The sequence below is a fragment of the Zingiber officinale genome, chromosome 10B (assembly GCF_018446385.1).
Source record: "Zingiber officinale cultivar Zhangliang chromosome 10B, Zo_v1.1, whole genome shotgun sequence".
Classification (NCBI taxonomy): Eukaryota; Viridiplantae; Streptophyta; class Magnoliopsida; order Zingiberales; family Zingiberaceae; genus Zingiber; species Zingiber officinale.
Window position 1 is genome coordinate 16,644,350 of NC_056005.1, and position 13,293 is coordinate 16,657,642.

The 13,293-nt window shown below is 42.3% G+C and overlaps 1 protein-coding gene across 1 annotated transcript; it reads right to left on the reverse strand.

Annotated features, from left to right (window-relative positions):
* Window positions 1-948: 948 nt before the first annotated feature.
* LOC122028977 (mitogen-activated protein kinase kinase kinase 17-like) lies at window positions 949-2,418 on the reverse strand. The gene has a single exon (XM_042587946.1). The coding sequence runs from the start codon at window positions 2,251-2,253 to the stop codon at window positions 949-951; it is 1,305 nt and encodes a 434-aa protein (XP_042443880.1). The 5' UTR covers window positions 2,254-2,418.
* Between the last annotated feature and the right edge of the window lie 10,875 nt (window positions 2,419-13,293).

A 13,293-nucleotide genomic window follows, 5' to 3' on the forward strand; every position in this document is an offset into this window, starting at 1 on the left:
TTGGGTCTTTGACCATCCAAATACATGTCAAGTCTTTTAGGTCCAATAATGAATCTCTCTAGGATTTTCTTCATTTCCTCAAGCTTTACCTTCAAGGCTTGATTTTCCAATTCTAGGGTTCTAACCCTAGAATCAACATGTTCATCATGGACATTCCTAGACCTACCCTTCCTAGGCATGTGTCTCCTCTTCTTGGGATTAATGCTTAGGTTTTCACCCACTTTCCTTCCCTTAGGCAAAGTGGTTTGGGTCTTATTAGGTCTACTCTTATCGTATGATTTTTTAGGGTTATCTACCATGTTAACCCTATTTCTATCATTATACCTAAATCCATGATTATGCTTAGATAAATAATTTACATTATTTTTAACAAGCATATAAGAATTGGAGATTAGATTAAACTTCAAAATAGGGATTACCTTCCCTTTTACCTCAATGGCTAGAATCTAGCTAGCCAGAATTTGAATATAAAGTTGTTAATTGTTGCATGCAATCTTAATTAATGCATGTCAATAAAAAAATGAATATAAAGGATTTTATTCTAGTTTGCCAAATTCGGGCTATTTAGCAATGTCTTATTCCAAAATTTTGATTTCATTTTCATCAACTAAACATAAAATTTGAGAATAAATCCATTCTTTCATTTCTAAACCCCTAAATATTTAAACAAAATATTATGAACTTCATTCTAAAAATTGATAATATTTTATATAAAAAAATATTTTAATAAAAAACATTTAATTGCAACTATTTTCGCAACTATTTTCTAAAATAATTTATCAAGTATTAAAAAAATTATAGATTGCTCGATTATTAGGCTCCGTACCCAAATAATTTGGTGAGTCTCCAATTGGTCAAAAAAAAAAAAAAAATCTAACTTTTTTTTTTCCAACGTGATTGTAGTTGTAGATTTCGGTGGAGTACCTGCAGCTCGTGCCAAATTGGGATTTAAAAACATTCCACTACATTGTTTAGATCTAATCCGTTGGCTGCGATTGAATTAATTGGGGCGCAACACCGATTTAAAAACTCAATTTTGATTCTTTCCATGTCACTAATTGAAACATTTATTTTACATTTAACATTTGAAATTGAATCGATGCAGTCGAAATTAGAATGTACAGATTCGGCACCAATGTGATTGACGACCAACGAGTACTCTTCACTCGCGATCGTCGCCGGAGTTGTTGTCGTCTCGACGTTCTCTGTGATCAGGTCAGTGGTCGGAAAGGTCAATTCTCGGCCGTGGCTTCTCACCGTTACCCAGTTCTCATCCCATGCCCAATTATGACCGTTACCGCCGATTAAGCTCTTCATTCTCACAAGTGGATCCTCCTCCGGCGACTGCTCGGTCAGCTCGTCGTCATTGGAGAGCAACTCCCAGAACGCCTGATCCAGAGCGCTGGTAGGAGAAACACCGTTGAGATTTGCATCGGAATTCGAGGGCGGATGATCCATCTCGGAACAGGAAGCGACGAACGGGTGCCGGAGGAGCTGCGCCGCCGTCCGCCGCTCGCGCGGGTCCCTTGTCAGACACTTGCTCAGGAAGTCCTTGCAATCTCCCGACACCCCACTGGGGAACTCTGGCACGTCATCGGAGAACGCGATTCGGTGAAGGGCGCTTACGGGGTTCTCAGCCTGCGGCCACGGCGGCCGCCCCGTGGCCATCTCAATGACGGTGCATCCGAGGGCCCAGACGTCGGCCGGCGCCCCTTGCTCCTCCCCGCGCGCCACCTCTGGAGCCATGAACATGGGCGTGCCGCCCGAGAAGCGACGATCCGTCTCGCTGCTCCGCCGCGCGCATCCGAAGTCGGCTAGCTTGGCGCGGCCGCCGGCGCAGAGCAGCACGTTCTGGCTCTTGACGTCGCAGTGGGCGACGCCGGCTGCGTGGAGGTAGGCGAGTCCGCCGAGGACGTCGCGGGCGTAGGACCGCATGGAGGGCTCGGCGAGCCGGCCGCCCTGCTTCTTGATGGCCTCGGAGAGCGAGCCGCCAGGGGCGTACTCCACGAAGAGGTTGAAGCAGGGGCGGAGCCCGGGCGAGGGCAGCGCGACGTCGAAGCCCAAGTAGGAGATGACAAAAGGCGAGTCGAGCGCGGACAGAATGCTCTGCTCGCGCTGCAGGGGACCGGAGAAGGCGAGGTCAGAGGACTTGACGGCGAACAACTGGCCGGAGGGCACGGAGGTGGCGAGGGAGACCGTGGCGGAGGCTCCTCGGCCGATGATGGGGCCACGGCGGTAGTCATGGATCTCCATCGTTCGATCTTTGAACCGGAGGCGCAGGTCTTTTACCGGGCGTCCGCAGGTATTTATATATCGAGGCTTAGGAAGCCGAGTCTAGTTTTGGATCTTTAGAAATCCTTGGGAAAAGTCCACGGCGGCTTCGTCCTCGTTCTTTGCATCACGGGAATCGAGTCAATTATGAAGGCACGAACTTAAAAGGTAGACAATTATTATAGTTCGAAGGTTTATATTATATTGGTCTGGGACAAGTTTCGGGAACGATTCATTCCATTTAGATTAAACAAGGGTTGCGAAGTTAGTTACGTAATTTGGTGGATGAGACTGACTGAAAGGTTCTTTGCCCCTTGAGCTGAGCTAAATTTGGAGTTGCTGCAGAATGGTAGGTAGCAGCAGCCGAAGAGCTCAATGAATTGATTATCTTGTTACCGTTAGGTAGCAGCTAAAGACAAGAGGAGGAGTATTCTAATTTTGTGCCTTGTAATGTCTTTTCTCATTCAACTCATTGAGTTTATCCTTTCCCATGTTTTAGTTCGTCCATAGTGCTCTGCTTAAAATTAAATAGTATCTTCGATAGATATTTTAAAAGAAAGCAATCACAACTGATATGCTACGTTGTCGCCGGCACATTGACGAGCAGATAGAGTTTTAAAGTTAACCGCTACAAGTCTTGAGAGGTGTGTAAAATATAAACATCTATAATTTTTAAAAGACTTTTCTAACACAAATCTTAAAACTCATATCATATTGGAATTTAAAAACTAAATATATATTAAACTATAGTATATAATAATATATTTCTAAAATTTATATAACACGAATTATTTTATGTACTTATTTATAATGATTTTAAATATTTATATATAAAACACATTATATGAAAACATAAAACTGCAGCATAATGTACTGCAATTCAATAAAGACTTAATTAATATTTGTGTGAGAGAGTCCATAATTTCTAGAAGTGCAATTCAGTTGGGCCAAGTCGAGTTTGATTAATTCAAGTTTGTTGAAAATTGTCTATTAAATAAATTATTTGAGTCTGACCTTTTTTTTCTCCAAGCTCAACTAGAAATACTATTATCTTATCATTATATATATATATATATATATATATATATATATATATATATATATAAACTCTATAGAGTTCTATATTTATTTGATGTACCTAATAATAAAATAAATCAACAGTTAATATATAGATTAATCAATGAATATTCATTTAAATTTATTCCTTTTAATATATTTTATAGTATTAAGTAAATATAAACAGACTCTTATCAAATTAAATATTCTGTTTGTTTAATCAATTGACCTCTGTAAAATCAATATCATTTTTATGTCAATTATTTGAGGTGACTCTCTAAAGATTCCATTCCATTCCATGTATTTTGTTTCTCTTAAGCTAAAAACTCTGGCCCCAGTCGAATAAAACTAAAATAATAGGTAGAAGGGGCCGGCACTGGGCACGTGGGACTGAAAAACAATGACGTATGGGGGTTGCCCAATAAAACTGCACATTATTGGCGTGCAAAATAGGATGAATTGAATGCATCTCTTAAAATTGGACAAGTCTCGTCGACCCGTTCTCCATTCGTCGAACGTGACGAGTATTCCCAGGCTTCGACGAAACTTCGCACGAGTGGACCTACCCAAACGTCAAATCAATCGAATGAGTTTTGTACTCAAATCCTGAAAGGAGTGAGTAGAGTTTGAAGGGAAGCGATTTATGTCTTTAATTATAAGATGCGGAATTGGAGTTGAACTCGTTCAGTGTTCTGACCACACTGGACGCTTCCAGATATTCAATGTATCAAATTAAAGGGATCATCATGCATGAGTTGACGCAAGAGTGACTGATCTTTGGCGTCTGCCAAGCGTCATGGATATCCTAATTAGGATCACAATCATCTCATTTTATTAGTTGTAGTTAGATTTCTGATGCACCAAGGAAGGTCAAATTAATTGGTTCAAGTTCTCAATCTTATGATATTCCCAAAAATTCTCTCCGAGCATGTTTCTTGCTTCTTTTTTTTCCCTTTCTTTAAGATCAATCACGCTAAGAAATTTTGATCGGACGTCCTTGTCTACGACAGCTTCATTTGATCCCTATGCAAGTTTATTACCGATCCATTATAGTAAATTTATTATCTTCTAACCAACAAGAGTCTCGTGAGGACAACACTAGCGGAGTCTTAAAATCTGAATGAAGTTTCTAATTACATGGCTAATACAGAATGTTACGAGCAGATCCAGATATAACGTGACAATCAAAGTTAATGTGAGATGATGATTAAAATCAATATGAGGTGATGATCAAAGTCAAGGGGAGTGACAACCAGTGGGTCACTTTCAACAGGACTTTACGCCTTGCCCAGCGCTAAGGCCTTCAGTGCACTCCAAGTTTGACCTAAGAGTCAATCGGACCCGAGGGACCTAGAGCTTCATTCCTGTGTTAAGACACCTATTATATATTCAATAAGTCAATAGCGGATCGAGTTTAAGGGATGACCGGCCTACCACAAAGTCTGTCGATTATACATCAGGTCGGATTCAAGGGACCCAACTTCTCATTCTCATAGTACAAGTCTTTTAGCATATGGTCAGTCAGCCCTTAAGTCGGTCAGACTTAGGGAGCTTATTGCTCCATTCATTGTCAAGATACACAGAGCAACCGAGCTTACACGTCGGTCGAGTCTACAGATCTAGTTCCCCGCTTCTGCAATATAACTCAGCGCAGGGGTGCTCGACCCTAAAACCAGTCAAACTTAGGGGGTTCAATACCAATACGAACACATTAAATCTGAACAGCCTTAAACATCCAATCAAACCTATGAGTCTTTTCATGTGTCAGTCCTCCTTCATATAGCAGGTTAGTAACAACGTCGGCCAAGTGTACATAGCTCAGCACGCACGTCTCTTATATGTACAAGAGGATAAATGTATAAGACAATTCTCATTATAGATTCGGCCAGACTTCCCGATCTCAAATTATTGTTAGGATCTTAGATGGCTAGAGGGGGGGTGAATAGCCCCTTAAAAAACTTTAACAAAGATGTCTACAAAAAAACTTGTTAGCACAGCGGAAATAGGAAACTAAAACGAAAGGAAACAAACACACTAACACACAGATTTACGAGGTTCGGGGATAACTTGCCCCTACTCCTCGGCGTGTCCGTAAGGTGGACGACTCCTTGATCTTCGGTAGATCGCACCCCGGTAAAATTCCGGCTAGAGATCCTCCTTCTCGGTGGAGTAACCTCTCCACAAAGTCTCAAGAAAAATATATGTTAAAGCACGAGACTTACAGAGCTCGGTGGCAAAGAAGAATGAACGAATGCTTACAACCACACGAGGATCAGTGGAAACAGGAACTCACAGATCGCAGTTTCTCACCTGAGAGCTCAAGAACAAAGCACGCCCTCAACGATCAACAGTTTCTATATCTTTCTCTTACTTGCTTGTTGTGCTTTTCTCTCGTTGTTTACTGCTTCTTAAACCCCTGTTCTCCGCTGTCACGGATCGTGGTGAATCTGCACAAAATCATCGCTGCAGCCAATCCTCTTCCTGGTCCTCTGAACTCACACCAATAAAATCACAGCCTTCACTGGTGTCTTCTGAGCTCGAATCAATCACCAAGAGTCAAGCGGATCGCAGCCAGATCTCACCAGTAGCCGTTGTTGCCTCAAATGCACCATGCGCCGCGAAATAGCAGAAAGTTCATTTGTCGTATTCCTCTTATGAACTCAATTTGAAATTATGTTTGGAATGGTACCTGTAATCCTGCAAACTCAAAAGCTAACAGCACAGAGGGTTATATCACATAAATAAGGCAAAACAAATGCAGTGGAAGAATCGCAGAAACAACGAACAAAACAGCTTGTGTGTGGATCGGTCACCAGACCGATCCATGGACCGATCAGGACATATCCTGATCGGTCCACAGATTACCTGATCGGTCGTGGAGACCGATCAGGCCGCAGCTGGATCGGTCTCCATGACCGATCCTTCCCTCTTCTCTTCGCAATAGCATCTTCTGATCGGTCTACAGACCGATCAGATTACACTCAGTGTGCTACTGAGTGTTTCCTGATCGGTCTACAGACCGATCAGATTGCACTCAGTGTGCTACTGAGTGTTTCCTGATCGGTCACCAGACCGATCCATGGAAACTCAGTTTTACAGCTTCACTGGATCGGTCTGCCGACCGATCCACTGTCTTATGTATCACTGGATCGGTCGGCAGACCGATCCAATGTACCATGGAATCATTCTGACCTAATTCGGTCCACAGAATGAGCTCCCGAGCCCTCTCTGACCTAGTCCGGAGAACGAGCTACCGTGCCCTCTCCGACTTCGTCTGGCCCGGAGCACGAGCTACCGAGCCCTCTCTGACCTAGTCCGGAGAACGAGCTACCGAGCCCTCTCCGACTTCGTCAGGTCCAGAGAACGAGCTACCGAGCCCTCTCTGACCTAGTCCGGAGAACGAGCTACCGAGCCCTCTCCGACTTCGTCAGGTCCAGAGAACGAGCTACCGAGCCCTCTCTGACCTAGTCCGGAGAACGAGCTACCGAGCCCTCTCCGACTTCGTCAGGTCCAGAGAACGAGCTACCGAGCCCTCTCTGACCTAGTCCGGAGAACGAGCTACCAAGCCCTCTCTGACTTCGAGTGCCAAGTTTCCAACTTGGACTTTTCCCTTCCACTCGATCAACCTTGATCATTAATTTAAACGAGTTTAATTAACATCTGATACAAACTTAAATCCGTGTCAACATCAAAACAACAGCCAGGTCAGACTGTATCAATAATTATCACTTCAAAGGCAAGTCTCCTATCATATAGACGACCGACTTAAAGTATCGATCATATCTCTCGAGACTCAATTCCCCATCCTTAAGAGACAAGTATCCCAGCATATGGTCAATCAGTCATATAGTCGGTCGGACCCTATGGGACTTGGTTCCCTATTGCTTCAATATTAGATCCCCAACATCACATAGTATATAGCCGAGTGGCCCATGGGTTGGAGGGTTATACATGACTCAGTACCCTACTGCCTATATATCGAGCTGCCAATATAATATACAACAGGTCGGTTAAAGATCCGACCGAGATATCTTCAAGATACAACATTATCAAAGAATCACAATAACCTGTTATAGATTAACAACTATTCATCAAAGAATATTCATTTATAATAACAGATGCATTCAATGAAACTGTCTTCGAAGGTACGTGGTTATACATATTCCATTAGCCGATAGAATATTCTCTTAACCGCCTTATTAATTGCTTAAGTTGCAAAAGCGGTGAATAAATAACAGAAGATTCCTCGAATTATGATTGTACATCTCCCAAGATACACATCTTCCTTTTACTCAATAACTACTGACACCTGATATTCTCTGCCACCTTATGATTGCAAAGGTTATGAGAGGTGGTATATATAAAAAGGGGTCCTCTCTGTTAGCGAGGTATGCTACGCTCATGCGAGACATTACATTTTCACTGCACATATATTGTTCTTCTCTGTTCTTCTTTTTTTTCCCGCCCAACCATAGTATTGACTTGAGCCTCAGAGTACCTATGCTAGGGATCTCTTCCCTGATTCTCGCTCTAACATTCTGTTGGATTTCTTTTCCATGTGCGCAGAGAAGAGGGAGGCACTCGGAGCCCCTTCGTCGCCCCATCTTATTAGCTTTTTCTCCCATTCAAAGTCTTCTTTTGGTCAACAACACATCCACCTTCCTAGCACGTCATCTTCTCAGCTTTCAGATATGATCAAATTTGACGCTGTCTATGAAAACTTTCGCCTGAATATGAAACGTAGAGATGGAAGAAGTTGGACAATTCACTACAGTTACCCTGTCTTAAGAGGATTTTGAGTTATTGGTCATAGCCCGAGAACAAAGGTTAATGCATCAGTAGTAAGCAGCCACCGCTGACACGCTATCTCATGACCTGGTCGTGTCTATGATGAGTCCTCACACTGAAAGAGAGACTTGAGTAGAAGGCCCAATTGGGTCGGCTAGTTCCTTCTCCACTAGCGGCGGGCTTTGTGCAACCACCCATCCTGCAAATCAACCTACTGCCCATGCCATCATCCCCTATTGCCTATCACCAAGTATTATTTTGCATGCCTCTGGAGGGGATGGGTTGAGAAGAAAGACCTTAGGTATTATCTTATGGAGACGCACCCGCACGAGATTTGCGTAAAAGGAAAGCTCCAATGGCCAATGATTCTCTTGAGCGGATTAGCACGCCATTCTCCCATGAACTATTGGAGCACAAATTGCCAAGTCACTTCCAACCCCTGATAATAGGGAAATATGGAGGGGCAACCGACCCAGAAGACCACCTTCTCAAGTTTAAGAACGCCACCATCCTTTATCAGTACACGGATGACGTAAAGTGTCAAGTGTTCCTCACCACACTCTTTGGATTGGCACAGAGGTGGTTCAACTGACTGTCGGTCGAATCCATCTGCTCTTTTAAGTATTTTCATAAGATTTTCCTTCAACATTTTACCAGTAGTCAACGTTACCACAAAACCACCCTGAGCCTCTTTTCGCTCAAACAGGGGTCCAAGGAGATGCCCAGGGCCTACATAAAAAATTTAACTATGTGGCCATGGATGTCCCCTCGGCCACTCCAGAGATTCTAGTGAAGGATTTTTCTCAAGGGCTCAAAGATAGCGGGTTTTTTTACTCCCTAATTAAGAAGCCTCTAGGGGCTTTGATCATCTACTCGGACGAGCAACCAAGTATATTAATGTAGAACAGATGTAATCTACCTGAAAGAAGGTCACTGTTGGTACTCCTGTGATAGTTTTGATGTGATCAACCAAGTTAAGTTAGATCCTGTGTATTTGATCCTTGTGTCTAAGTATGAAGGAGTTTAGGAACATAAGAAGTCAAGCAGAAAACGCAGCTAGCGAGAAGGATGACACATGAAGAGAGTTGACGGGCTTGGTGCATCCGAGGGATGAGGAGCTGCGGAAGAGAACACCAGTAGATGAGAAGGACGTGCGCGGCGGTCTGAGGGACGAGAAGACGGAGAGGAAGACTGCTCAAGGAGAATGTCAGAAAATGGGTTCGGGTGAGCTATATTTTAGTTGGTCGAAATCACCCAAGCGAGCGGAGCAGTGGAAGGAGAAGACTTGGAGCTCAGTAATAGCTGCTGAAGGTGCCTTCAAAGTGGATTGAAGGTGCCTTCAACCCTTCATGGAAGGCGCCTTCAATCACTTGAAGGCATCTTCTACTGGGTAAAAACTGTCGTTGGCAAAGGATAAAGTTTTATCCTTTCTTGCCTTGCTAGAGGCGTCTTCCAGCCACGGATAAGATTTTTCAAGGGCTATAAAAAAATCCTAGACCTAGGAATTAAGTATCAACTCTTGTATTCATTTCTAGCAACTGTCTGAGCATTCAACGAGTGTAAGAGGCTTCTCCGCCTTCATCGAAGGAGACTTTTAGAGCTTTTCATTGGTCTTGGATTAACAACCACCTAGATTGTAACCAAGTAAATCTTATACCTCTTCTTTTTTTTTTTTGTTGTTTAATTTAATTGTTTTGTTGCTATTAATTTGAGTTGAAAGAACGATAAAGGGATTTTGTTTTATAGGAAATTCACCTCCTATTGTCGGTCCCGCTCCGCCAACAATTGGTATCAGAGCCCAACTGTCTCAGAAGGACTTACCGCCGACTGAAGCACCAAAACGATACCGGACTAACAATCTTCCCACCGAAGTTCAAGGGAGAATTTGCATCTTGGAAGAAACGCATGGAGATATTTTTCAAAACTGATTTTGAAATTCTATTAATAATTAAATATGATTTTATAGCTCCTAAAGACTCCCAAGGAAATGAAAAGAAAGAATATCAATGGACCAAGAAGGAGCAAGCAGACTTCGTAGCTAATGGACGAGCCGAGTTCCAACTACTCAGCGTACTTCCACCCCAAGAAGTAAATCGGATCAGAGATTACGAATCAACAAAGAAACTTTGGGAGAAGTTCCTAGAGATGCACGAAGGATCTTCCGAAGCAAAGCTCGCGAGACGAGACATGCTCCGGAACCAACTGACAAACCTCCAGATGGAAGAAAGTGAAATAGTTGCACATCTGCACTCGAGGATCAAAAAACTCATCATCAGACTCATGAATCTCGGAGAAAAGATAACAAACTGAGATTCGTTAAAGTATGTTGTAAATGCATTTCCTAGGACACCCGAGTGGGCATCTATAGTCAACTCATTTTACATATCTAAAGATCTTAAATTTAGTTCATTAGAAAATCTTTTTTCCACTTTTAAACTTCACGAATCAAGATGTGCAGTCTTGTGAAACAATGGAGAAAAGACAGCCCATAACATAGAACTAAAAGCCAATCAAAAGGGTGAACTAGATCAAGACTCTAAGAATTCAATCGACGCAGATAAAGTAGCATTATTAGTAAGGAAATTCAATAAATTTATTAAATCTAATAGATTCAAGTTGTGGACAAAAAAAGACTTCAGAAGTAAAAGGAAGGTACAATGTTACAATGGCCAAGGAGAAGGGCACATCAAGGACGACTGCCTGAATTAAAGAAGAGAGAGAAAGATAAGGGCAAAAGACTGATAAGATCGAAGCACAAGAATCTGAAGGCAACTTAGGATGAGTCTTCGTCCTCTGAGTCTGAGATCTGTAGGCCTACGCCGGACTAGCTTTGATGGCAGATCACCAGAGGAACATTAAAAGTTCCTCAAAGATGAACATCGATGAAGAGGGAGAATCCTCTGAAGAAAGCAGTGGCGAAGGGGGAGCATCATAACACAAGGTAAGTGAGGTACGTATCTTACCTCCTGAAAAATTATTTCAATTTATTAAAGTTCTTTCTAAGGATCTAGTAAATCTAGAAAAAGAAAATGTTAGGTTAAAATTAAACTTAGTAAAGTCATGTCTCCTAGAAATGTATGATTGCTTAAAAATAGAAAATAAAAAATTAAAGATTCAAATAGAAAAACTAAAAAATGACTATGCATGCTCAACTCAAAAAGGATTTCGAAATTTAAATTACAGACAACTAAGTTGGTATATCAGGAATCATAGGGGTCAAATTAAAAAAATCCTTAAAAATTATGTACCCCCTAAATTTTTAGTAAATCCGGTAGGAAGGAACCTATACTGGGTTCCAAGATTATTCTTAGATTAAATTGTTATTTTCTATTCAGCTACTCAACAAGAAAATTAAATATTTCTTTTCTTTAAAAGGCTTTGTCTAGAAGTAGTTGTTGTTTCAATATCTAAGAAAGTCTAGTACCTCGCCACAGCCTGGAAACTAATTACTGAAATAATGTTTAATTGTCTAAAATTGTTTTTAAACATTTTTTTAAATTCTTAATGAATGTTTAGCCAAATTTCTTTTCACAAATTTGTGTAACACTTTATTGTATTTTTTCCATGTTTTTGATGTGATCAAATGGGGAGATAAGTAAAAATTCAAGGAGATTAAGGATTAAGGGGGAGTTAGAATTTTTTTTTATTTTGAATTTTACAACTAATTTGTTTAAATTTATTGCAACTTTATACTTATACATTCATCATGTTATTATGCTATATTTTTTAAAAATCTTAACTTGAACTTGGGTTGATGCACATCAAAAAGGGAGAAATTGTTGGTATTCTGTGATAGTTTTGATGTGATCAGCCAAATTAAGTTAGGTCCTATGTATTTGATACTTGTGTCTAAGTGTACAGAATCTTAGAAATACAAGAAGTCGAGTGGAAGGCGCAGCTAGCGAGAAGGATGGCACGGGAAGAGAGTCGATGAGCTCGGTGTTGTTGGATCGTGGAGGCCAGCTAGAAGGGGGGTTGAATGTCCCTGTAAAAATAAAATACAACCCTTCTCGAACTTTCAACAGAACACTTGCATAAAATAAAAGTAATAAATTAAAACAGAAAAGAAGAGGCACAAGATGTTTACTTGGTTACAACCAGGGAGGTTGTTAATCCAAGAAAAGTGTCGCACTAGTATCTCCTTCAGGCGGAGAAACCTCTTACAGCAATGACGTACAAGAAATAGAAGCTCAACTCTAAAATAAAGCGTACAAGTGTTGGAATGCTAATGCTTAAGATGATTTGAAACTTCTGAACCAAAGCTATATTTATAGCCTTGGTCGGGGTGCCTGGAAAGGGTCTAGGTGTCTAGGAGGGGATAAAATTTTATCCCCTTCGCAACGGATAGCGTTTGACGTGATCTTGGTCAAAAACCAACTCCGGACACCCGGAATGGTTCCGAGCGCTCAGACAGTCCGGTCGCTCTGAATGGATCCGGGCGCCCGGACCACTAAGTCAACCAAGTTGACTTTTGGTCCGGGCCCTCTGCTCCAGTGCTACTCGCCTCGGTCCGAGTCTTCCGCTCCAGTTCCACTCGCTTAGATGATTTCAGCCAACCGAAATAAGGCTCACCCAAACCCAACTTTGACTTTCTCGAGTAACCTTTCGCTCCGGCTTCTCGTCCCTCTGAAACGTCGCGCGCCTCCTTCTCATCCGCCCACGTACTCTTCCGCAGTGCCTCGTACCTTAGACACACCGAGCCTGTCGGCTCCCTCCCGTGCCGTCCTTCTCACTAGCTGCGTCTTTTGCTCAACTCCCTGTGCTCCTAAGCTCCTGCACACTTAGACACAAGGTTAAAAACACGACATGACCTTACTTAACTTGTTCATCACATCAAAACAATCTTGGAGTTCCAACAGGTGCATCCGAGGAATGAGGAGCTATGGAAGAGTACACTGACAGATGAGAAGGACGTGCGCGGCGGTCTGAGGGACGAGAAGCCATGGAGGAAGTCTGCTTGAGGAGAAGGTCGGAAAATGGGTTCGGGTGAGCCCTATTCCGATTGGTTGAAATTACCCAAGCGAGCAGAGCAGCGGAAGGAGAAGACTTGGAGCTCGGTAGTAGTTGTTGAAGGCGCCTTCAAAGTGAATTGAAGGCGCCTTCAACCCTTCATGGAAGGCGCCTTCAATCACTTAAAGGCGTCTTCGACTTGGCAAAAATTGCCATTGGCAAAGGATA